Genomic DNA, 26,385 nt, shown 5'->3' with positions numbered 1-26,385 from the left:
CAGCAGTTTATTCCTGTATTATTAATTATTGTCTTTTCCATACGAACTGTGAACCTACTTCTGCCAACCCTGCATTTTGAAGCCACAGGTCACAGCTCAGTAGGGACTTCACAGCTACTATGGAACTCCGATGGTTAGAATATGGAGCTGGCTTATAGATGTTTAGAAAACAGACTATTTTTTCCCCCATATATGGCAAAGTTTTCAAAGTTCTGCCTTCTTTTCTTTTATGACATAAAATCATAATGGTAACTAACTTTGAAAAGAATGCCAAATGGTTAAAAAAAAAGCCAGGACTTACCTGAGCCCACAGGGGCCAGCTCAACACTACCCTGGAGTTCTATGGTAGCTGTAACCCACAGCATGCTTTACACTGTGGGGTCAGGCGGACCTGGAGTCGGCTTGCACAATTTCAGGAGCCCTTAAAGAGAAAAGTTAGCTTTAAGTGGCGCTGTTCAGAATGGCCTTTACCATGGTCAGCAGAAAGATGCAGCTGTAGCTGGCTATAATGTCTGGTCATTTCTTCCCTACCCAGAGCTCAATTCATTTAATTGGTTTTGATTGTTAAACTGGAAACTATACTGCCCTGTAATACCTTTTCTTTATACTCTTAACCATTTGGCTATCTCTTTCAAACTTAAACATGAGCTGCTTTTTAAATAAAATGACCAATATTTTTAAGTGTATCTTCATCAGGCACAAGCTCCTTGGCAATCCCAAACACAGTCTGAGCAAATTACCTCTAGATGTACTTTTCATACACTAACCAATGGCAACACTAGCACCATTTTTAATCCTAGAACAGTGCTACAGAACAATAACCTGGTCCAACAACCAAGAGATGAAAATCACAATGGGAAATAAATCCTTAAATTTAATCTAATCTATACTGTGTCAAGATGAGCTTCTATTCAATTCATTCAATAAACTTACTCCATTATGAAAACATCCTCTTTAGAAAAATAAGATTCAATGATAGGGAAGTCAAAATAGACTCTAATTTAAGAAAAGCTTTTAAATGTTCTATTATTAACCATGACAAAACATAGCTTATCCTTTAGAGAACTTACCTCCTTATCTTTAATCAGACAATACAACTGCTGTGGAAATATAAATTCCCAAAACCATGTAACAACACAAGACCTGAAAGGCTAGACACCACCCTGAGAAGAACGTGCCCAGCAGGAAGAGCTGGAGCTGAAAGCCGATGGGAGGATTTGAAGGAACATCTCCGAGTTACCTTGGGAAGGTAATCAGAGATGAGGACAAATGTTGATAGGTTAAAAAAGAGGAACGTGGCCCTGGCCGGTTGGCTCAGCGGTAGAGCGTTGGCCTGGTGTGCGGGGGACCCGGGTTCGATTCCCGGCCAGGGCACATAGGAGAAGCGCCCATTCGCTTCTCCACCCCCACCCCCTCCTTCCTCTCTCTCTCTTCCCCTCCCGCAGCCAAGGCTCCATTGGAGCAAAGATGGCCCAGGCGCTGGGGATAGCTCCTTGGCCTCTGCCCCAGGTGCTAGAGTGGCTCTGGTCACGGCAGAGAGACACCCCCCCCCAGGGGCAGAGCCTCGCCCCTGGTGGGCGTGCCAGGTGGATCCCTCGGGCGCATGTGGGAGTCTGTCTCTCCCCGTTTCCAGCTTCAGAGAAAAAAAAAAGAGGAGAAAGAAAATTTTCAACAAATATGACTGGTACATATTTTTAATAATTATAAGACATGAATCAACAATTCACAGAAAAAAAAATACAAATGACTAAATGAGATAGCATGCTTCCCTGAAGAAGAAACTTCAGCAGAGACCCCGCTACACAGGGACTCTCCTATGGTGATGGTACAGATGTATGTGTACAGTCCTTCCAGGCAGCAATCTACCAATGCGCATAGAATACCTTGAATGCCTTTATGTCACTGAATCCTACAATCCAATTTCCGGAAATGCAAGAAAATTGTTAGAAATGCTGACAAATTTGGTCATCAAAACACTACCAGAATAAACAATTCTCAAATAACTCAAAGGACTAATAGCAAAGGACAAGTTACTTAAAGGACAGATGCTCTCAAAGGGTTCGGGGAAAACTCGCACAGAAAGACAGACAGGGCCAGAGGACAGGAGAGAGCAAAAGTGGCGAAGTTGTACCAACTGTAAAGTCTAAGTCAAAGGCGCATGGTGCTCCATGCAGTATACGTGTAACTTTTCTACAGATTCTGAAGCTCCTCAGAATAAAAGGCTGAAGAGGGGGGAAAGGTGGTTGCCTCTGGAAAACAGGATTGAAAGTAGAGAAAAGAAAAAAATACTTGCTTTTCTTTATAAATTCTTCTACCTACACTGCTTGATTTTTTTAGCCATGTGCACAGTCTAATGTTTTCAATTAAAATTATTTTTAAGGTAAACAGTAAAGTCCTCCAGAGTCTAAGCATCTTTTTTATATTTAATATTTAAATGATACTTTTAATTTCTTGTGTTAATACAGTGCTTTTAAAAAATGAAAGCCTTTACTAAACCAATGACACACATTCAAATATCAGTGTCATGTAATCAGAAATCACCAGACATATCCCACTTCTCAGCAATAGGAGGCGCACTATGCGTTGGCAGTCCTGTGTAATCCATCATTTCTAAACACCAGGAAGACTGGCTGTCTCAGACAGATGACAGGCAACCAGGAGACTACCGCCAGCCTTCTATTCCTGCCATTACCGCCCATCTGCCTTGACTCATTGTCCCTGGAAGCTTCCATGTTATCTCAGGTGCTTCAAGACACTTCCCAAGGCCAGGCTGGACGCGCCACAGGAAGGAAAACGTGTGTATTCCCTGGATTAGCGTCTCTATTTTTCTGAGAATTACCACAACTCACTTAAAAATGATGACATAAAGTGCCATTTTATATCCAGAATACCAAAATCACAAGAGGAATTCCTTAGAAACCAAAATGTATCTGAAGATAACACTCCTTTCATGGTTCTAAAAACAATTCTATTGCCTGTAACACCAACTACCTTGGCTAGGAAGACCACCAGCAAGGATGTGGACAGAGTAAAAAGACCTGAACTTTATAGCTAGATACACACGTGGCCTGAGTACGAGCCCACAGTTAACAAGGACATACAAGGCATGGCCGGCGTGCTGGCACTCTGCTTTCCTTTTAAGGATGCAGTGCCAAAGAACTGCTGCACAAGTCTGTGTATATTTGGGATTCTATTAAAAGCCTCTAATAAAATATTTTAACTCAAACTATTAAGAGTAGCTAGCTAATCGGACATGAGTCAGGAGAGGGGAACAGAAAGAAGGAAGAGAGTATCAACCTTAAACACAGCCATCAGCTGATAACCAGATGGCTGACCTCAGTTCTCAAGCCTCTGATAGGACCCAGGGCAGCTACACACCCGTGGAGCACATGTGCAATGGGACTGAAAAAACAAGACATTGACCAATATATGATCTTCTACCGGGGACACTACATGTGGAAGGGCAAAATGATAGAAAAAAGCATGAGCACAGCCTTAAAATGTAAACAGCACAGGCGCACGACTGCCCACTACTGGCAGAGGTGTGTGCAGGCAAAGGGCAGGAAAGAACAAGCGGGGGAAGTGCCCAGTTACGCAGACAACCTGACTATGTTACCAAGCGGAACACTTGGCTCCATCTGAGTTGCCCGCTTGGAAATCTCCCAAGTGTACTTTCTCTTTGCCAATGGCACCTCTCGTCTGAAATCATTCTCTCAAGAGGACAACAGCCAAGGAACCCAGAACAAAACTGTAGAACTGGTGACAAAACCATTTTGTTTTAAAAAATATCATTGGCCCTGGCTGGATGGCTCAGTTGCAGAGCATCAGCCCAGCGTGTGGAAGTCCACAGTTCAATTCCCAGCCAGGGCACACAGGAGACGTGCCCATCTGCTTCCCCACCTTTCCCTTCTCCTCTCTCTATCTCTCTCTTCCCCTCCTGCAGCCAAGGCTCCACTGGAGCAAAGTTGGCCCAGGCGCTGAGGATGGCTCCATGGCCTCTGCCTGATGACTGGTTGCAACAGAACAACGCCCCCTGGTGGGCATGCCAGGTGGACCGGGTTGGATATATGCAGAAGTCTGTCTGACTGCCTCCCTGCTTCTAACTTAGGAAAAATACCAAAAAAATAAAAATATATAATTTAAAAATCTCATGATTTTAAATGTCTAAGACTCAAGACATTTTCTTTAGGCGTGCCTTTATTCCTATTTAAAGCAATGTGTTAAGGGGAGGGAAAAGCATTAAAAAGAAGAGCCAGGAAAATAGTCTGGTATCAATATAAAATCAAATTTATCATCAAAATGGCTCGTTAGCATCCTAAAATAAACCTAGCACTCAAATTAAAAATAACCATAACTTAAATCCATTCGAACAGTGAACAATTTCATTAGCATCCTCTCTCAATTCCCAACGGATGATCTCCAAAAATTAAATATCAGAACACAGATCCACTACTGGGCTAGCAACTCAAAAGTGATAATTACTACAAAGCAATTCCATAGGGTAGAAAAAATTCTAAAGGCGGAAAATGGATTGTGCAAACTGCAATGGTACACCAAGTTAAAAATAAGCAAACAAAAGCAAAGAAAAAAAAACCAAATACTACAGAAATGCCACACTTAAAACTATGACCAGGCGGTGGCGCAGTGGATAGAGCATTGGACTGGGATGCAGAAGACCCAGGTTCAAGACCCCAAGGTCACCAGCTCGAGCGCTGTCTCATCTGGTTTGAGCAAAAGCTCACCAGCTTAGACTCAAGCTCGCTGGCTCCAGCAAGGGGTTACTCGGTCTGCTGAAGGCCCGCGGTCAAGGCACATATGAGAAAGCAATCAATGAACTAAGGTCTCACAATGAAAAACTGATGATTGATGCTTCTCATCTCTCTCCGTTCCTGTCTGTCTGTCCCTGTCTATCCCTCTCTCTGACTCTCTTTCTGTCCCTGGAAAAAAAATAATAAGTTCAAATATTGTGGCCTACCATAGAATGCTGGCAAATAACAGTGATTAGTGATTAACAGATTACCTTGGGACAGTGGTCAGCAAACTCATTAGTCAACAGACCCAAATATCAACAGAACAATTGAAATTTCTTTTGAGAGCCAAATTTTTTAAACTTAAACTATATAGGTAGGTATATTCCTTATCGAGGTAGTGCCGCATGTGGTATTTTGCGGAAGAGCCACACTCAAAGGGCCAAAGGGCCACATGTGGGTTGCGAACCACAGTTTGCAGACACGGCCTTGGGACATAGCAACCAGATATATACCTATATCTATATAAAAAAACCCTGGATGATGGCACCGTGACTGCTCCCGGGTTGGGAGAGTGGCAGCCAAGAAAGGACGTGGGAGCTCCAACCCTTCCCTTGTGCCTCTCTTCCATCTGGCTGTTCCTGAGTTACATCTTTTTATAATAAACCAGCAATCTAAGTAAAATGTTCTCCTGAGTTCTTTGAGCTATTCTAGCAAATTGACTGAGCCTAAGGAGGGGTATGGGAACCTACCTGAACTTCAGAATGGCATGGGGAGGAGGGGCCCTTGGGGGACTGAACTGTTAACCTGTGGCACTGGTGTCGGCTGATACGGGTTCTGACACCAGTTGAAGAGGAGTTTGTGTACGGAGTCATATAAAAAGCATTTTACTGAACTTGCACTTAGAGAAGCTTAGGCTATCATTCAAAGTTGAAATACAAGACTGCTCATAAGTATTGAATGTCTCACTGCCCTGTCCTGCCATGGAAAAAGTCCAGTCTTGTCTTCATTAAGCCCAGTACAAAGACCCAAGTCAGATACTCTGCACCACGGTTCAGCCCATATGACAGCACGGTCCAGCCTGTATGACAGCACAGTCCAGTCCAGGCGCAACTCAGAGCCTATCCTCGGGAAACTGCTTGGCTACCGGGCCACAAGCGGTTGCCAGCCCGCACAGCATTGCTGCTGCTTGGAGTCCCAGCAAATGAACAAGCAGGTCAAGCTTGTTTCCAAGGAGGAAGAGAAAGTAAACAGTACTAAACCTGTGTTTATATTTTTGGAATGGGAAAGACTAGCTTTAGTTTACGCCAACCAGTTTCTTCTTCACGTGCTCTTGTTGGTTCCTCCCACTAACCCAGGGGTCGGGACCTTTTTGGCTGAGAGAGCCATGAATGCCACATATTTTAAAATGTAATTCCATGAGAGCCATACAACGACTCGTGTACATGACACATTACCCAATAAAAATTTGGTGTTGTCCCAGAGGACAACTGTGTTTGGCTCCAGCCACCCACAACCATGAACATGAGCCATAGGAAATGAATGGATTGTAATACATGAGAATGTTTTATATTTTTAACGTTATTATTTTTATTAAAGATTTGTCTGCGAGCCAGATGCAGCCATCAAAAGAGCCACATCTGTCTCGCGAGCCATAGGTCCCCAACCCCTGCACTAACCAATCAGTTCCTTCTAGGCTCAACTGACAGGCCTCTAAGGTCACTATTCTGGTTTCACTGCCCATGCCTTAAAGTGGAAGCACAGAAGCACCTTTCCTCAGCACGAAAACCGGCAGTGCCTTCAGGAAATTCATCCCAAACGTGAGTCTGAGGGTTGAGGTACAATGGACTCTTAGAATGTGCAACTGAGGCCCTGGCCGGTTGGCTCAGTGATAGAGTGTCAGCCTGGCGTGGAGTCCTGGGTTTGATTCCTGGCCAGGGCACACAGGAGAAGCGCCCATCTGCTTCTCCACCCTTCCCGCAGCCAAGGCTCCATTGGAGCAAAGTTATCCCGGGCGATGGGGATGGCTCCATAACCTCTGCCTCAGGCACTAGAATGGCTATGGTCGCAACAGAGCATCACCCCCTGGTGGGCATGCCGGGTGGATCCCGGTCGGGCGCATGCGGGAGTCTGTCTGTCTGACTGCCTCCCTGTTTCCAACTTTAGAAAAATACAAAAAAAAAAAAAAAAAGAACGTGCAACTGAGCCTATGAATACTTTAGCCTTCTATCAAATTAAGCTAAATAAGATACTGAAGCTTCTTACTGAAGCAGGCTTTCCAAGTTTTATAAAATATACTATCCAACTCCCTTTGCTCTCTTTCCCCATCAATATCTACCTACCTACCTTTATTAACAGGATCCAATGTTATCTCGAGATGACAGGGTCAAAACTGAGTTAAACTGTAGGATACCCAGCTGATGTCTGGAGAATCTGAGAACTGCTTGGTTTGAGCCCTGGCCAACCAAACAGGCTGTGAAGAAGCTCTATGACACTGACATGGCCCAGGTCAACACCCTAATCAGGCTTGATGGAGAGAAGGCAACATATTGAATGGCTCCTGTGATGCTTTACATGTTTCCAACAAAACTGGGGTCATCTAAACTGAGTCCATCTGGTTAATTCTAAATATAAAAAAATTTACACTAAAAAAACCAGAAAACTAGAAAAGACACAGGAGTGAGTTTTTACTTACAAACACTTTGACCATCTTTGTCTAGAAAAAGGTAACATGGCTGGCTACATCTTATCCAGCAAGTCACTTAGCCTCTCTAGGCTTCAACTTCTCTCGTATTAACAAAAGGACGACTCTGACTCCCTCTAGGAATTGGTGACAGTTAAGTTTTTCTAAACTTGTCAAATTAAGATGTTTATAGTTTTTTATTAAGATGCTATTCATATTAATTTACTATTGCTGCTCTAACAAATTACTACAAACAGTGACTTATAGCAATACAAATTTTCCATCTTACTTAATATTTTGGAGAGGTCAGAAGTTCCCACGTGGGTCTCACTGGGCTGAAATCAAGCTTCACTCCTTAGAAAGTTCTAGGGGAGCCTTGCCTTTTCCAGCTTCTAGAAGCTATCTGCCCAGTCTTTGGCTGATAACCCTGAATCACTATCACATCCCTGCGACCCTCACTCTTCTGCTTCCCTTTCCTTCTTTCACATTTAAGAACCCTTATGATTACATTACACCCACCTGGATAATCTGGGATAATGTCTCCATCTCAAGGCTATTAATTTAATTACAACTGCAAAATCCCTTTTGCCATATAAAATGACTTAAACACAGGTTCTGGGGATTAGGATTTAGTCATTTTGGGGGGCTGGGAGGGCATTATTCTGCCTGCCTCATTCACTATTTAAGTCAGTTGTGTATATCAGAAAAGGCACAAAAAAGGGTTCATATAAGAAAGTAAATAGTAGGCAAGTAAAAAATGCAAATTTGGATACTGTAACTCATCTCATTAATACTCTAGTTTTCAAGATGCCTAATGTTCTCTGCCTTCAAATAAGGCATCAATAATACATCTCTGTGGAGCAAATTAATTTTTGAAGCTAAGGAATACTGAACCAGAAAATAGAGGTCTATTTTTTTCTTTACAATAATTTATGCCGTGGGTTTCCTCTAAACTTAAAAAAGCAGCCTAATGAGTAAAATCACTTGTATCTTATGTCAAGGATTTTCTTTTGTTTTGTTTTCATGCAGTAATTTCCTTGATATAAATCATACTATCATTCTAGTTCACAGTAATACCGTCTTTCAAAAACTAGTCTATGACTTTTCTTCCACCGAAGTTAATTTAATTTTGTGTGGTTTACTGTACAACACTCCTTTCCTTTGACCACTCTTAAAAGAACTAGGAAAAAAGTTTCCATAGGAATTACATGTTACCACATACTTGTTTTTCAAGAGAAAGAAAAATAACACTAATACAACCTTAATGGTTTACTTCCTTGAGAAAAACCATCCTTATACATAAATTTTAATACCAAAATAAATTGAAAAAAAATGTTTATTAAACCTATACAATTGCTAATTTTTGTTAAAATGAAAAAAGAATGTTGGTGAAACCAAATGGGCACACGTGTTTAACCCTTTACAAGTTTGAGGTATTTTTACAGTTACATCGGACAGCTTTATATGACACCGTAAGCAGGTTTCTAGCAAGGGGGTCAAAATACAATTGGCATCAATATAGAAAATAACTGCCATAAATACTGGTTTTCAAAATAAGTTATAAGAAAAGGAAATATTACATCACATATAACAATATTTTTGCAAACAACTTTAAAGAAAAAGTTAATTCTAATATGTTTCCTTTTTTTTTTTTTGTATTTTCTGAAGCTGGAAACGGGAAGAGACAGTCAGACAGACTCCCGCATGCGCCTGACCGGGATCCACCCGGCACGCCCACCAGGGGCAACGCTCTGCCCACCAGGGGGCGATGCTCTGCCCCTCCTGGGCGTCGCTCTGTCGGGACCAGAGCCACTCTAGTGCCTGGGGCAGAGGCCAAGGAGCCATCCCCAGCGCCCGGGCCATCCCTGCTCCAATGGAGCCCTGCTGCGGTAGGGGAAGAGAAAGACAGAGAGGAAAGGGGGGGGGGGGTGGAGAAGCAAATGGGCGCTTCTCCTATGTGCCCTGGCCAGGAATCGAACCCGGGCCCCCCCGCACGCCAGGCCGACGCTCTACCACTGAGCCAACCGGCCAGGGCCCTAATATGTTTTCTATGTTTTAAGAATCACGTAAGTTTTGAGACACATCAAAATATTGCTCAGGAATAATCAAGACTACAACCCTCATAATTCCATTTTAGCATGCTCCCTGACAAGGACATTCTGGGTTAGCCCGTAGGTGAGTGATTCCCAACAGGTGACACACTGCAGTTCACCCCAAAGTTTAGAAGCTGCAGAGGACGTTACTGATGCTTACATTCTCTATAATGCCCCTGCCATGGGCAACTGAACATGTCAGTATAACAAGTTCAGTTTTGCAAGTGATCCCTTTGTAAGGTATATAAATGTCTAATCACAATGTCGTATACCTGAAACTATTATATTTCAACTATAACAAATCAAAACTTTTAGAAATTTTAAAATTCCAGTTTCACATGTACTCATTACACACATTGATTCCTAGTCCCCTACGCCCTCAGTACCCGTTCCCTCCAACTCAAATCCTTCCCATCTTCCTCAGCAGGGACACTGGACGATACAGCTACTGTTTAAGACATGCGACAAAATGCCAAGAGGAAGCATATTTTTCAAGTAAAAATTTTACTTGATTTGGGACTTTTATGTATAACCAACATATAGAATGATTTTTTCTATAAATCATATATTCATCAAATGATGAAATAGTCACCAGTGAAGTGGGAAGATAAAAGGGTGAAGGAACCAGACCTGAAACTGTCCACCTCCAGAGACTGCCTGGTGATAACTGGGGCCTCTCCTCCCCCCAGCAAGACTCTTCAGCACTGCCTGCTCTGCAGTCCCCCGATGGGAGAGGGTGAGTTAGCTCCCACTGCGTGAGCCTCAGGCAGTCTTTAAGATGGACACAGAAAGCTTGGAAGAAAGCCAAGAATCTAGAAACTCAGGAGACGAACAGAGTAAACTAAATTTCCACAAAGGTCTATTCACTGATTGATTTAACAAATAACTGAATGCCTGCTATGTATCAGGCAGTTTTAGGCTCTAGGATACAGCTGTGAACAAAACAGACAAAATTCCTGGCCCTTATAAAGCTTAAACTTCAAGGAAGAAAGAAATAGTAAAGTGACTAAGTGTACTATCTGAAGGTAACAAATATAGAGGGTTGAAGTCAGAGAGGCCTCATGAGAAGGCAGCGGCACTGGAGAAAAGAGCTTAAGGAAGTCAATTAGCTAAACTACAGTCTGGAGAAGGAGCAGTCCAGGCAGAGACAAAGGCAAGGACAAAGACTTGAGCCTCCTTCACACAGAAGCAACATGGCCAGAGTGGCTGGAGTGACTGAGCAGACTGAGAGCCACAGATGAGGTCAGAGGGAAACACCATGTATAGGGGACAGATGAGTGGGACAGCAAGTGAGCGTGGCTCGTACTCTGGGGGACACCGAGAATCACTGCAGGGCTCTGAGCAGCCCCATGTGGATGGAGAGATTATAAAGGAGGGCAAGGACAGAGAGGGGACCATGTTTGGACCAGGGTGGAAGAAATAGATTCTGGATATCTTTTGAAGGCAGAGCCAGTTAAGAATTTCTGACAAATAGGAACTGAGTATAAAAGAGGAAACCAAGGATGACCAAGGCTTCTGCACAGCAAATGGAAACTTGAACTTGCCATCAACCACGAGGGGCTGTGAGAGAACAGATTTGAGGGAGACCCAGTTCAGTTCTAACCACACTGGGTTTGAAATGACTTTGTATTAGACAGTCCCTGATTCATGATGGTCTGTCTGACTTACAATGTTTCAACCTTCCAACCGTACGTAAGCAATATGTCCTCAGTAGAAAGCGCACACTGAACTGCAGATTTTGATTGTCCCCCTGGCTAGCACTGCCCTACAGACACTTCCCGGTGATGCAAGACAGCGGCAGCACGTGCACTCCCAGCAGCCAAGGGCTCACAAAGGACTCAACAGTGCTGTGACCACACTGCCAGTGCTTTCTAAATGCACTTTGATTTGCTATTATTGTCTACTCACAATGGGTTTATCAGGACATGAGCCCACCATTAAGTTAAGAGCATCTGTACTAGATGTTCAAGGGAAGCTGCTGTATAGTAGCTATCTGGGTATGAGTCTAAGGTTCAGGAATACAAGAAGTTACTACCATATTTATTTGGGAAATCTTATCTGACCCTGTGTCTTTTCAAGGAATCCAATCTGGGTCACAAATTTAAATGTTCCTTTTTTAAAAGGGCAACTGATTCAATAGTAGAACTAAATAGTGTTGAGTAGTGCTGCCCTATTTTCCGGGACATTATCTTTCCAGTGAAAAGCAGTCTATGATTAGCACTAACATGCCTTCCCAGAAAAGACTCGGCAGCAAAGCGCAGACATTCCCGAGCCCACTGTGCAACTCAATGCACACCTCTGTCTGCCACCCAGCTCCAGCCCCAGGTTCCATTCTTACTGGAGTCAGGCTTTGGCCCTGCCATCCTCCCACCCCACGTCCTCGGACCACTTCAGATAATCTGACTCCTGTGAAACTTACACCCCACACTCACGGAAAGATCTTTGCTCAGTACTGCTGAGTGTCCAGTTTACTTTTGCCTTTCAACAGCTCCTTCTTTCTCGTTCCTAGTTTACCAGCTACAAAGCTGGCCTGAGGTTGAGATTTTTTGGTTTCCAATTTCATATTGCTCACATCTGATACCTAGAATAAGTTTTATAAGAAGTACATATTTTATACTTATTGTACATACTTTGAAGATTTTTTTCTTAGCATATGTGCTGCTGAAGCAAGTGCTAAAATGATTTTTAAAAGCATAACATCAGCAATCCAAAATACACCTAATGAAATCTGGAGAACGTCAGACAGGGAGAAAAGGAAAAGCAAAGATTAGTTTTCAGTTATGTGGACTTCTATTAACTAATACAACAAAATATAAGCAAGGAAAAAATGTTTTTAGCATATTTCAGAGATCAGTACATAACTACCCAACAGAGACCGGGCCATAATCTTTTGTACAACTGTTCGGAAACAAATTGTGTACTGAACACTAAAAAATATCTGCTGATAGAAAACACAATCCATCTTACCAAAAACCAAACACAATCAATCGTTGGCCCTAAGAATCTAGAAATTCTGGAGTGGGTGGGAATAGAAATCTAATGACAAAAAAACTGTTTTGTAAATAAAACAAGACTAAATCCAATACTGGCCCAGCTGGCAGGAGTTTTTGTTCAGCCTTTAAAAGGAACTCACAGCTCTTAGAATTTGAAGAGGAACAAGGACGAATGTTCAAACCAAGATTGTGTGGAGAGAAATAAAAGGAAACCCCAAGACAGAGTAGTCATAAAGACAAGAAATAACAGCCACAGAGACAAGGTACTATAATACTGATTGGTCTAACTTGTGTGTTTCAAGGACAGAAAACATTTCAAAGCAGAAATTCTTGTCCTAAGGTCCACTAACTTGAAGAAACAATGAACCTGATTCCAAAAGAATTCTAATACCCCAAAAGAGGTTAAGAATCATCACAATGTAGTTCACTGGCAACTATAAACTTATGTGTACTATAACATCACCTTGTAGTAAACATAGTGTGCTACTCGCAAAAGTGATTTTAAGAGTGTTTCAAAAGGCACCTGGCTAAAAGATAATAACACCTAGTACTGAAAGTCACACCATGTAAGATTCCATTTACATGAATATCCAGAATAGGCACATCCAAAGAGAAAGAAGGCAGACCACTGGCTGCCAGGGAGGAGGTGGGGAAGGGGATATGAAGCACTCCCTCAGGGTGATGAAAGTACTTCAGAACCAGACAGTGGTGGTTGTACATACTGTGAATGCACCTAATGTCACTGAACTGCTGTTCACTTTCTTTTTTATTTTACTGATTTTAGAGAGAGAGGAAGAGGGGAGAGAGAGACAATGTGTTCCTGTATGTGCCCTAAGGGGGACTGAACCAGCAACCTCTGCACTTCGGTACAATGCTCTAACCCAGGGGTCGGCAAACTCAATAGTCAACAGAGCCAACTATCAACAGTACAACGATTGAAATTTCTTTTGAGAGCCAGATTTTTTAAACTTATGCTATATAGGTAGCTATACTCCTTATTGAGGTAGCTCCGCACGTGGTATTTTGCGGAAGAGCCGCACTCAAGGGGCCAAAGAGCCGCGTGTGGCTCGCGAGCCACGGTTTGCCGGCCACTGCTCTAGCCAAACGCACTATCAGGTAAGGGTGCTGCTGTTCACTTTCAAAATGGTGAATTTTGTTATGTGATTTGACCTCAATTTAAAAATTAATAATAAACCCTTTTATATCTCTTTATAAAAGAAAATAAAGACAACACTGAAATAAGTGTTACCCCACTTTGGGAAGGAAAAAGAGAACAATGGGATGAAAAGGGACAGTGCAGAGAGAAGATGGCTCGGGGTATTCTCAGCCCTAGTCCTCAGGACAGGAGAGAAGTGGACTACCAGTTACTAAGTGCCTACCTACTGTGTGTGGTGTTGAGAGACATTCTTTCTGCCAGGTCAAAACTAAAAAATTCATGTCGTGAAATCTCCTCTTAGGACTTGCAGATTCATATGGTTATGTCTTCCATATTCTTGGGGCTATATTCAGGGGGATAAACAAAAGAATTTAATACTGAGAAAAAGCCTGACCAGGCGGTGGCGCAGTGGATAGAGCATCAGACTGGGATGCCGAGGACTCAGGTTCGAGACCCCGAGGTCACCAGCTTGAGCACGGGCTCATCTGGTTTGAGTAAAGCTCACCAGCTTGGACCCAAGGTCGCTGGCTCCAGCAAGGGGTTACTTGGTCTGCTGAAGGACCATGGTCAAGGCACATATGAGAAGGCAATCAATGAACAACTAAGGTGTTGCAACGCGCAACAAAAATCTAATGATTGATGCTTCTCATCTCTCCATTCCTGTCTGTCTGTCCCTGTCTATCCCTCTCTCTGACTCTCGCTCTGTCTCTGTAAAGAAAAAAAAGTTAAAAAAAAATACTGAGAAAAACATACAGGGTGGGGCAAAGGTAGGTTCACAGCTGTATGGAAACAGTTTGTTCTTGTATCATTATTTACTGTATCACAGTATTTTCCACACAGCTGTAACCCACCTTTGCCCCCCATATACAGCCATAAGCCATGTTTAAAGCTTTATGACTGCTCTACATACTTACCTTGAGTAGGCACCAGCATTTCCTTTACAAAACCAAATGTCAAAGCAAGCACCCCCCCCAAATCATCAAAGTCATCACATTTAAAAAGCTAACCTACTGAAAAAAAAAAAAAAAGACGGAAATGTGGAAGTCAAACAACTCTTTTTGTGAATTACACCACAAATAATTAACTCACAGCATGTCTGTCTTTTAACAGCTCTGAGCCAGTAACCAGGACCAATGTCCAGAAAAACACCAAAACCATCAAACACACAAATCATAACCGAACCTATGCAATCAGCTGGCCTTGTGAAATCAGTTCATAAAGTTTGCAAGTATTTACTACCAGACATTCATGTTCAATTAACATCATTATTTTCAAGGTCAAAATTACGCTTGTTCAACTTCTTAGAGTCATACATTTTGTGATATTTTTAGCATCTGACTAAAGCTTCTGCCATCACAAGATGCTCACACTGTTAACAAACACGGAAGCAGCAGGTGGTGTTCCTCAGTCACATCTTGTTACAGTAAACAGAGTAGCAGTATTAAACTCCAGGTATGTATTTTACTATTGATGTGCAAACAACTTTGCTTTCAGGTTTTCTCCCTAGAGATGGAGAGGTACACAGTGAAATGGAGGCAACGTGAACACAGTTAATGTAAGATCACAAACATACAGGTTCTTGGGCATGCACATGAATGGACTAACGCTAAGTGATATTGGCCCTGCTTGTATCTTCCACGTTATCTTCAATACCTTCCCCAATCCCGGTCAATTAAATGCAGAAACTTACCCACACAAGCATTGAGGAAGAGCCAATCAGTCTTTTTCATCCTGTTTTTAATCTGCTTTAGTTTTTTAAAGTCCACTTCAAGTTCCTCCTTGCTGCCAACAGCACCAGCCAACTCAATCCTCTGAAAATCCATTTTCATTTCCGAGTCTCGTTTTGTAGTAGGAGGCGATCTTCTTTGGCTATTACTACTGCTGCAGCCTCCTCTCCATCGAGCTCTGTCTTGCTCATTTATTATTGAAGAAGCCTCTTCAGTCTCTGCCAACCCTATTGCTTCAATATTATTAGGTCTGGGATGATCGCAAACAACACATTTTTTAGCCTTGGCCCAGTTTTCATATGTGCAAATAGAACAAGTCCAATGCTGGGTCCTTGTGTTCAGTTTATTTCTGTCATTGTACTCCTCACAAGGATCAACAGAAAATGCAACTGGTCTTGAGCCAGATCCCGAGGACTGAGGAGATTCTGTGGGACTCCTGGTCCTACGCTGGGATAAGCACTGGGTACATCTGATTGCTCTTGGCCAGTTCAAATATGTGCACATGTGGCACGACCACTTATTTGCATTCTCCATGCTGTACGAAGACTTAACCCTTGGTCTTGCACTCGAGTCTGGGCATATCAAAGGACTACTTCCTCCTTCGGTGCTGGAAGGATCCCAGTCTCGACCAACATCACTTGAACCACTTTTAAATGGATCTTCTGTAATAATAGTTCCACTAGGTCTTTGGGCACGACACATAGTACACTTGATTGCAGATGGCCAGTTTTCATACGTACAATATTCACATGCCCACTTGATTCCACGTTCTGACATTGTGCACTTCTTGAAGAGAATTATGTCAAGCAGGAAGCTATAAATAATTAGGACATGATTATTAAAACAATAACTACATAATTCCACCTCTGAAAATATGCCAAAATAAAAGTATGCTTCTATTTAAATAGAAACTTTTTAGGCCCTGGCCGGTTGGCTCAGCGGTAGAGCGTCGGCCTAGCGTGCGGAGGACCCGGGTTCGATTCCCAGCCAGGGCACACAGGAGAAGCGCCCATTTGCTTCTCCACCCCTCCGCCGCGCTTTCCTCTCTGTCTCTCTCTTCCCCTCCCACAGCCAAGGCTCCATTGGAGCAGAGATGGCCCGGGCGCTGGGCATGGCTCTGTGGCCTCTGCCTCAGGCGCTAGAGTGGCTCTGGTCGCAATATGGCGACGCCCAGGATGGGCAGAGCATCGCCCCCTGGGGGGCAGAGCACCGCCCCTGGTGGGCATGCCGGGTGGATCCTGGTCGGGTGCATGCGGGAGTCTGTCTGACTGTCTCTCCCTGTTTCCAGCTTCAGAAAAATGAAAAAAAATAAAAAAAATAAATAAATAAATAAATAAATAGAAACTTTTTAAAAGATGCATGTAATATTTCACATTGAACTATCCTTATTTTCTCTTTTGATTTCCAAAGACACCACAGATAAATTCCCAAAGAAAAACCTTAGATCTCCAGGGATTTAGTATTTCAGAATGCAAGAGACAGGCAGAAGATGAAAAGGTTTGCTGTAAGAGGGAAGGAGGGTAAAATGAGGAAGCCATTAATAGAAATGCTGCATCTCAGCATCCCCATCAATTTAGAAATGGAACCAACAGTCAAAAGACGCAGAGGGAAGGAAAAAAACACAAAGCAAATATCTTAAACGCATAACCATTTTCAAATTATGAATAATATAGATGAGTATGCTCTCTATAGTATCCTATTGTTTAATTTACTAAAGAATTCAGAAGATCAACATCAACTCTATCATTCTTGCTAAGAGAAAAGCATCTTACAAGTGCAAATTATCCACTGCTCTTTTTTTTTTTTTTTTTACAGAGACAGAGAGTCACAGAGAAGGATAGATAGGGACAGATAGGATTGGAGAGAGATGAAAAGCATCAATCATCAGTTTTTTGTTGCGACACCTTAGTCGTTCACTGATTGATTTCTCATATGTGCCTTGACCGCGGGCCTTCAGCAGACCAAGTAACCCCTTGCTTGAGCCAGCGACCTTGGGTCCAAGCTGGTGAGCTTTGCTCAAACCAGATGAGCCCGTGTTCAAGCTGGCAACCTCAGGATCTCAAAACTGGGTCCTCCGCATCCCAGTCCAACGCTCTATCCACTGTGCCACCGCCTGGTCAGGTTCCACTGCTCTTAATAAGCACAAGTAAAAAAGAAAAGATGTTAAAAAGTAATCCTTACAATTAATAAAGTTACACTGAGCCTGACCAGGCGGTTGCACAGTGGATAGAGCGTCGGTCTGGGACACAGATGACTCAGGTTCAAGACCCTGAGGTCGCCAGCTTGAGCGCGGGCTCATATGGTTTAAGCAAAGCTCACCAGTTTGAGCCCAAACTCGCTGGCTTGAGCAATGGGTCACTTGCTCTGCTGTAGACCCCCCCCCCGCCCCGGTCGAGGCACAAATGAGAAAGCAATCAATGAACAACTAAGGTACTGCAACAAAGAATTGATGCTTCTCACCTCTCATCTCCCTTCCTTCCTGTCGGTCTGTCTCTGTCTGTCTCTCTGTCACAAAAAAAAATTAACATTGATCTGGTCACCAAAAAACTGAAAATAAAAAAATAAAGTAACACTGAAATAGAGCTAAAATTGCTTGATAACCTATATATCTTCACAATTTAATTGTCTGAAGCAAAAGAAAAAGTGCATATCACCTGTACTTGGGACAATGAAATCAATGGAATGTCGCTACTAGTGTACCATCCCAATATGATTTTGAATATTCATACTCAAAATAGTTAATATACTCAAAATTCAATTCATATTAAAAACATATTCACTATTTACAAGTTCCCTAGAATTCTACACTGAACTTACTAACATTATACTATAATGAAGACTTCATTATTTAATGAGAAATAATTAATGAAGCAACTTACATGACCTTTTTTAAGGGTTTGAATTTATGCACTGGTCACTAAAGCCAGCCTCTTCATTTTCTTAAATCCCTTCTCAACTAAACTAGTATCACTGCCACATATTTCTAACCAGACAAGTAAAAGAAACCTTAGACGGAGTAAAGAAGCTCTTCCCTCTCTTCCTTGGGTTCTTTCTGAACCTGAAAGCTCAGTCAGTATCACTTTATATCCCTGCCTACCAAACCCTCACTTCATTTATACATAGTATAAACTCTGTCAAGAGGACAAATTCATATAAGAAAAGCTACTATTTAAGAGCTAAAATGAAAATCACTTACTAAGATTTCAGTTTACATGCTACAACCTCCACCTAGCACATGATTACAATAAAAGTATGATTTATAAATCAGACCAAAGGCATGAGTCACTCTTCATGCTGGCTCAGATTCTGACTTCCTCAGGAGATCCTGCAAACCGTGATAAGAGGTTCTGTCTGACTGTGAATAGCTCTATTCCTGTAAAGGAGACCAAAACTAAATTTCACTTGAAGCTTGCTTTTTAATCCAAAAATATTTTTAAAAGGCTTTAATCAATCTCTATTTTCCTACTCATTCTTTTAATAACGAACTACTATATTTAGAATTTTAATTTAACAGCAATAAAAATTAGCTGATTGGGCTGATCAAATTAGACAACAGAAAGATATTCCTCTCTGAAACCTTAAACATCTGTGCACTAACAAGCACATGCATAGTAACTTGGAGTGCTGAGTCAACTCCTGCCTGTACTGTTGATTATCACCGAGGGGGAAAGGTGGTATGCACCAAGTAAAAGACCAAACAAAAATACATCACTTATATTTAGCTTTGAAGTTTTTTTCTCCTTCAGCAACTGTATTTCTTTCCTTACCCAGCTAACTTATATTTTACCTTGCTTAGATTTTTAAATTTAGTTTGTACATACCGATTACGCTCAATGTGACAAGTGTGTTGAAGGTCAGGGAACTATAATCATATAAGTATCTTTAAAATAGACAACTGAGATTTAATGGCAGTTTTCATATTCATTAGGCAGTTTCTTCCTTTAGTTTCTCAGGAATAAAATAAATTACTCATTCTATTGGAAATTAAAATGAGCAAGTGGAAACTTATGACAAGAACAAATGACACAATAAACATATCCAGGGTTATTATAAGTAGTTTCAATATTTAATTTACAATATTCATTCAAAAACTCATGCATCCTTTGATTACATCTTACTTTAATATGTCTGTAGGCTCACCTAAACAGCTTAAAGGTTATCTATCTTAGCTAATCTTCATGGAAATAATGTGCTAGCTAGCATAACATATTTAAATGTCTGTGTCTGACAAAAAATGAAAAAGTCTGGCACAGAAAATGAAGGACCACTGTCATAAATGTATGCCTCGTAAACAGCCTTTCCCTTTCAAAAACCCAAGTACATAATTAAGCAATACCAAAACCAAGCTCGAGAGTTTTAAGATAAGGGTATTATATTAGATAATGATGTATACAGTATCCACTCTATGGGGAATTGAGACTTTGTAGGAATATTGCTTTTTGGTAACTAAAGCTAAAATTTACTGGAGAGGATTATCTGAGAGAGCCATTTATACCTGTGGTAATCAGTAAATGGAATGTTAAGAGTAAAGATAACAGCTCAACTGTGATTTTGCATTGTTGAGATGAAATGAACACTAAGTACACTTTTTCTTCCAAATGTCAAACATCCCTAAAAGGACATCAAATCGGTTTGTTTGTTTGTTTCTTCGTTTTTTCCCCCTGTACTTTTCTGAAGCCGGAAACGGGGACAGTCAGACAGACTCCCGCATGCGCCCGACCGGGATCCACCCGGCATGCCCACCAGGGGGCGACGCTCTGCCCACCAGGGGGCGATGCTCTGCCCCTCTGGGGCCTCGCTCTGTCACGACCAGAGCCACTCCAGTGCCTGAGGCAGAGGCCAAGGAGCCATCCCCAGCGCCCGGGCCATCTCTGCTCCAGTGGAGCCTCGGCGGCTGCGGGAGGGGAAGAGAGAGACAGAGAAGAAGGAGAGGGGGAGGGGTGGAAAAGCAGATGGGCGCTTCTCCTGTGTGCCCTGGCCAGAATCGAACCCGGGACTTCTGCACGCCAGGCCGACGCTCTACCACTGAGCCAACCGGCCAGGGCCTCAAATCCGTTTTAATAGCAACCAGCTATGTTACTACTGCACATTGAAAAAAGTCATCCCTAAATTTTAAGATATATTGATATGCCCAAGTGAATTTAATTTACAAATCTAATTTTGCTTTAACACAGATTTCCAATTCTATCCAATGAATCATACTTCAATTAATCTGTACAATAAAGCAACAATAAAACCTGCATAAACTGGACCTTATTTAAGGGGAACTAGACACAACTGCTACTCTTAAAAACACATTCCTTGGTTCAAATACAACACCAGCAGTTCGCATCCTGCAAACCACTGCCCGTGAATCCATCTGTGCACCAAGCTCTACTGCAGACAGGCTGAATAATGACTCCAAGCATATCACCCATTTGCCAGGACTAAATTCCTAATGGCTTCTGATTATATCCGCCCCAGTTCAGATAATAATAAAAGCACAAATATTACAAGTGTATGGATTAATGGCTAGGGGAAAGGGAGCAGTAAGTAACTTGAGTATCTTTTTATATTGTCATGGTTAATAATAAATTAATTAGACCATATTTGTGAAACATTACTAAACACTGTAAAAGACAAATCTCTATTGAAGTTAATTTCTCAAATTTGACTACAAATTCCCCTAATCCCCTACTAAAACCCTATGAAAGAGAACTGGAGAAGTGAAATAGTCTTCACATACAAACTCCTTAAGAAATAAGCCGAGCCCTGGCTAGTTAGCTCCATCAGTTACAGCTCAAACAAATGTTCCAAAACACTAAGACTGCTTCAGGAAATAACCAATGAGTGCACAACTAAGTGGAAAAACAAATGAATGCCTCTCTTTCTCAAATCAATCAAAAAAATAAATAAAAAGAAAAAACAACGGAGAGAAGCTCAGTAGCCAGTTTCCAATGATGTTATCCAAAGAAAGGACTAAGAGCAGTCTTTAAGTAAAGTTCTAAATTAGTTTTATTCATATAAGTCTATATTTAGTAATATAAATACTTATTAATATAATTATTGATATAGTATTAATAGAAATCTGTGCCAATTTACAAATTCTCAAAAAGCATCTTAGAGAAATACAGATGAAGCTAAAATTAAAACGGACATTTAAACATGCTAAATTTTCAGGTTGTTAAAATATTACAAGGTAATTAATTCTGAACTGTAATATTTATAAAAGTACTACTTAACTCTTAAGCCAAAAACTCCAGTTATTTCCTCTCTTCTGTTCAGCATCTGTCTACATCACTGTCTTCCTCACAATAGTCAACAGAAAAAATAACTTGTCTTGCGCAAGACCCTGAAGATTGATGACATGATGAACCCTCTATCTACAATCTGACCTCATTTCAGGGCTCCAATAGCTTATCACATCCTCCATTAAACCTCTTATCTCCCTCTCACAACAAAGTCCTACCCTGGCTTCTCCAGTTTCCATTAAGGGCACCATTAATACCTCTGCACCCAGCATAAACTCAAAATCAGCTTGAATTCTGCCTTCTCCCCACAGAGTCTCTCTAGTAGTCTCTGCCCAGTCGGTTCTTCTCTTCCCATTCAACGGCTTCCGATCAGGCCAGAACGCCTATAATAGCCTCCTAAGCGCCTTCCCATCCTAAATCCATCCAGGTCATGGTTATCAGAATAACTCTCCTAACAACAAGGCACTCTTTCTAAAGCTCTTCAGCACAGCACAGATTTTCACCTCACTCCTGTCTCTCACACACACTCACTCCCATACAGAACACACATCCCCCAGACGCATGGATGTAGCACCGCCCCTCAGTAGTACATACGTGAAGGCACTACCTGAGAAACACAAGTATATACAACAGACACACTTCTGATGAATCCTACCCACCCTGTGAGGCTCAGTTCAAGTCTCATTCCTCTCATGAAATTTTTTTCAAGTCACTTCAACTCCAAGCAACCACACTTCTGACATTTGGCACTTACTGTATTTCCTCTTGGCGCTAGCTGAGTTTTGAATATTATGTTTTCCCTATATCATTCCCTCCCTTCAGTTTTCAATCAGTAGCCAAGCTTTCAAAAACTTTGACTCAGGGTTTCTAGTGGCATGAAATGCAAGCGAGCCCCAAGTTTAGTAAAACCCACTGAAGAAACCCCAGAGTGACCTGAAAAACAGGGAGTGGAGCTTTCAGCAACCTGGCAAAAAAAAAAACAACAAAAGAAATTCTAGAGGATGGGATCCACCCCGGGCAAAACCTCAGCAGAAAGTGTCTGCCACTAACTAGCTGCCAAGCCATCGGCACTCATGATGCGGTTAACTATGCAAACGTTGTCAAGGGCACAGTACAAAAACTTCTACAATCATTAAATATCCTCTGCAAGTACTGTGCCTACATGAAATTACATATCTATAATCAGGAATGAGCAGATCTCAAAAATGTCCTGACCTTCCTCCTACAGGTCACTATTATCTATCATCTCCATCTAAGGAGTAGACTTGAACTAAACATATTCGCTAAGGAACCTTGTCCCAGTAATCTGTGGACAAGTTAGACAAAGTAAATTTAGTTAAAATAATAAACGCCAAGAGCACCAGTCATGGTGACCTTGAAATAAAAATATAAAGAACATCGAGTTTACAATGTAATATGTCAACACTGTTTTTTAAAAAGTGTAATAAAAGGCCTGACCAGGCGGTGGCACAGTGGATACAGCATCGGACTGAGACGCAGAGGACCTAGGTTCAAAACCCCGAGGTCACCAGCTTGAGTGCAAGGTCACTAGCTTGAGCATGGGAACACAGACATGACCCTATGGTTGCTGGCTTGAAGCCCAAGGTCGCTGGCTTGAGCAGGGGGTCACTTGCTCTGATCTGCTGTAGCCCCCTCCCCGCACATTCCCCTGTTAAGGAACATATGAGAAAGCAATCAATGAACTAAGAAGCCGCAACAAAGAATTGATGCTTCTCATCTCTCTCCCTGTCTGTTTGTCTCTATCTGTCCCCCTCTCTGTTTCTGTCACAAAAAAATAAAAATAAATATAATAAAAGTTACAATTCTAATGGTTTGACTTTTAAACCACTAGACAATTAGCAATCCATTGATTAGAAGGCCCAAAGATACAAAATTAATTTAGTGTGGTAACTCTTCATAGGAAACTACCTTCCAGTCATTTCAAGAGGAATCCTAAATCTTTATATACAAGGGCTTTATCTGTAAGTTTGCCAACTTCCTCTACTTCAACTCCAACTTCTTCAGTTCCTACACAAAAAAAGGAAGCGCAATGGATACATACATATACACATGTATGCACATATATATACACAGCATGCTTCCTTTACAATTTCAAAGACAACACAAGTCAATCACACATCCCAAACTGTAATTCCAAACAAAACTAATAATTTATAACAAGTTACCAAAGGTCTACTATGCACTCAGAAGTGTTGAGATGAAACTAGGTAAGATATTGTCCTTGTGCTCAGAGCACCTGCAACCTAATTAGATGAAAGATGACTACAATTTTCTTAAATATAAATGGAAGTTGGGTGATTACCTCCAAGAGTGTGTATCAAACCAGCATTTTTTTTATTTTTTTAGCATTTTTTTTATTTTTTTATTTTTTATTTTTTGGTGGGCCGTTACCTTTAATCCTAGCTTGCACCCAGCAGGCAAGAAATACACACAGTGGGGAAAACACTTCCCTTTCCATTCAGGGCTCCCAAAGCCACTGACTTACCTGAGTATTCCTAGAATCAAAGGTTTCTAGCTCACCAGCCTTATTCACCTCTGTTCCCCATTTCCTTCTCTCTACACAAACTCTGCACAAACTGGCTTCTACTTTAGCATTCTGCCATCTTGGCTGCTTTTCCTTGCAATGCTAATTTCAGGAACCGAGCGACCAAACCAGCATTTAAAAAAATAATAAGCTCTGGCCTGACCAGGCGGTGGCGCAGTGGATAGAACGTCGGACTGGGATGCAGAGGACCCGGGTTCGAGACCCCGAGGTCGCCAGCTTGAGTGCAGGCTCACCTGGTTTGAGGAAAAGCCCACCAGCTTGAACCCAAGGTCGCTGGCTCCAGCAAGGGGTTACTCGGTCTGCTGAAGGCCCACGGTCAAGGCACATATGAGAGAGCAATCAATGAACAACTAAGGTGTTGCCATGCGCAATGAAAAACTAATGATTGATGCTTCTCATCTCTCTCCGTTCCTGTCTGTCTGTCCCTGTCTATCCCTCTCTCTGACTCTCTCTGTCTCTGTAAAAAATAAATAGAAATTTTAAAGAAAAGTTAAAAAAATAATAATAATAATAAGCTCTGGATGAGAGTTCGATCCCCAATCAGGGCACACACAGGAAGCAACCAATGAATGTATGACTGATTGGAACAATAAATGAATGCTTCCCTTCCTCCTCCCCTCTCTCTCCTTTCCTCTCTGTCTCTAAAACAAAAAACAACAGCAACAACAAAAATTAAGCCCTGGCCAAATAGCTCGGTTGGTTGGAGCGTCAACTCATAGAGCGGAGGTTGCTAGTTTGATTCCCAGTCAGAGCACATACAGAAACCATCGATGTTCTGTGTGTGTGTGTGTGTGTGTGTGTGTGTGTGTGTCTGTGTGTGTGTGTGTCTCTCTCTCTTCCCCTTACTTTCTCACTAAAATCAATAAATAAAAGACAATATAAAGCTACAGTAACTAAGACTGTGATACTATAAAACAATAGACAAATAGGTCAATGGACTGGAATAGAGAGCCCAGAAACAGATCTGCATATACAAAGCCAACTGATCTTTGAAAGAAGTAAAGGCAATACAATGAGGAAAAAAGTTTTTTCAAAAACTGGTGCTGAACAACTGGATGTCCACAAGCAAAAAAAAAACCCGACTCAAGACACAGACCTCACACCCTTCACAAAAATCAACTAAGTATTAATCACAGGCGTAATGTAAAATGCAGAATGATAACATTCCTAAAAAATAAAAGGAAATACAGTGTGTCCGTAAAGTCGTGGTGCACTTTTGACCAGTCACAGGAAAGCAACAAAAGACAATAGAAATGTGAAATCTGCACCAAATAAAGGAAAACTCTCCCAGTTTCTTACCTATTCAGTGCAGTTCGATGTGGGCTCATGCACAGATTTTTTAGGGCTCCTTAGGTAGCTATCCCGTATAGCCTCTACAGACACGTCACTGACTGACAGCCTACCAGAACGGAGTTTCTCCACCAAACTGCAGGTTTCCTTCAACTGCTTATCCCACCCAGTAATGTTATTCCTATGTGGTGGCGCTTCGTTATAAACGCGCCGATATTCATGTTGCACTTTGGTCATAGATTTGAATTTAGCGAGCCACAGAACACACTGAACTTTCCTCTGTACCGTCCACATCTCGACTGGCATGGACATGGGCTGCTCCGCTGTATACACGGTGTTACGTCATCATCTGTGCATGCGCACATGCTGCCACATCATCCTACAGAAACTGGGAGGATTTTCCTTTTATTTGGTGCAGATTTCACATTTCTATCATCTTTTGTTGCTTTCCTGTGACAGGTCAAAAGTGCACCATGACTTTACGGACGCACTGTTGTCTAGACCTTGGCTATGACAGTACCTTTTAAAACAAAACACCAAAGGTACAATTCATGAAAGAAAAAATTGATAAGCTGGATTGGTTATAATTAAAAAGTGCTCTGTAAAACACTGCCCAGAGAATAGAACTATATGTAAAAGATGTATCTGATAAAGGACTATTATTCAAAATATGCAAAGAAACGCAACAATAAAGACAAGAACCCAATTAAAATTTGGGCAAAAGATCTGAACAAACAACTACACCTACCAACAAAGAAATGCAGATAGCAAACAAGCATACGAAAAATGCTCACTGGCGGCCCTGGCCGGTTGGCTCAATGGTAGAGCATCGGCCTGGTGTGCAGAAGTCCCGGGTTCGATTCCCGGCCAGGGCACAAAGGAGAAGCGCCCATCTGCTT

General features: G+C 41.8%; 1 protein-coding gene across 5 annotated transcripts in view; it reads right to left on the bottom strand.

Annotated features, from left to right (window-relative positions):
• The window catches only part of ZRANB1 (zinc finger RANBP2-type containing 1), a 61,164-nt gene that overhangs the window by 21,193 nt on the left and 13,586 nt on the right, over positions 1-26,385 (bottom strand). Inside the window, exons 1-2 of one of the 5 annotated variants that reach the window (XM_066238901.1) lie at positions 21,888-21,974; positions 15,364-16,214 (exon numbers count right to left, since the gene is read on the bottom strand). The exons of 1 other annotated variant lie outside the window; for it this stretch is intronic. In XM_066238901.1, coding sequence (XP_066094998.1) covers positions 15,364-16,177 — 814 coding nt within the window. In that variant the 5' untranslated portion in view covers positions 16,178-16,214; positions 21,888-21,974. 3 more of the 5 variants (XM_066238902.1, XM_066238905.1, XM_066238903.1) reach the window with 3 other exon arrangements.

This window comes from Saccopteryx bilineata, chromosome 7 (genome assembly GCF_036850765.1).
Source record: "Saccopteryx bilineata isolate mSacBil1 chromosome 7, mSacBil1_pri_phased_curated, whole genome shotgun sequence".
Classification (NCBI taxonomy): Eukaryota; Metazoa; Chordata; class Mammalia; order Chiroptera; family Emballonuridae; genus Saccopteryx; species Saccopteryx bilineata.
Note: the sequence above shows the minus strand (reverse complement) of the source record. Positions and strands in the feature narration are given on the sequence as shown.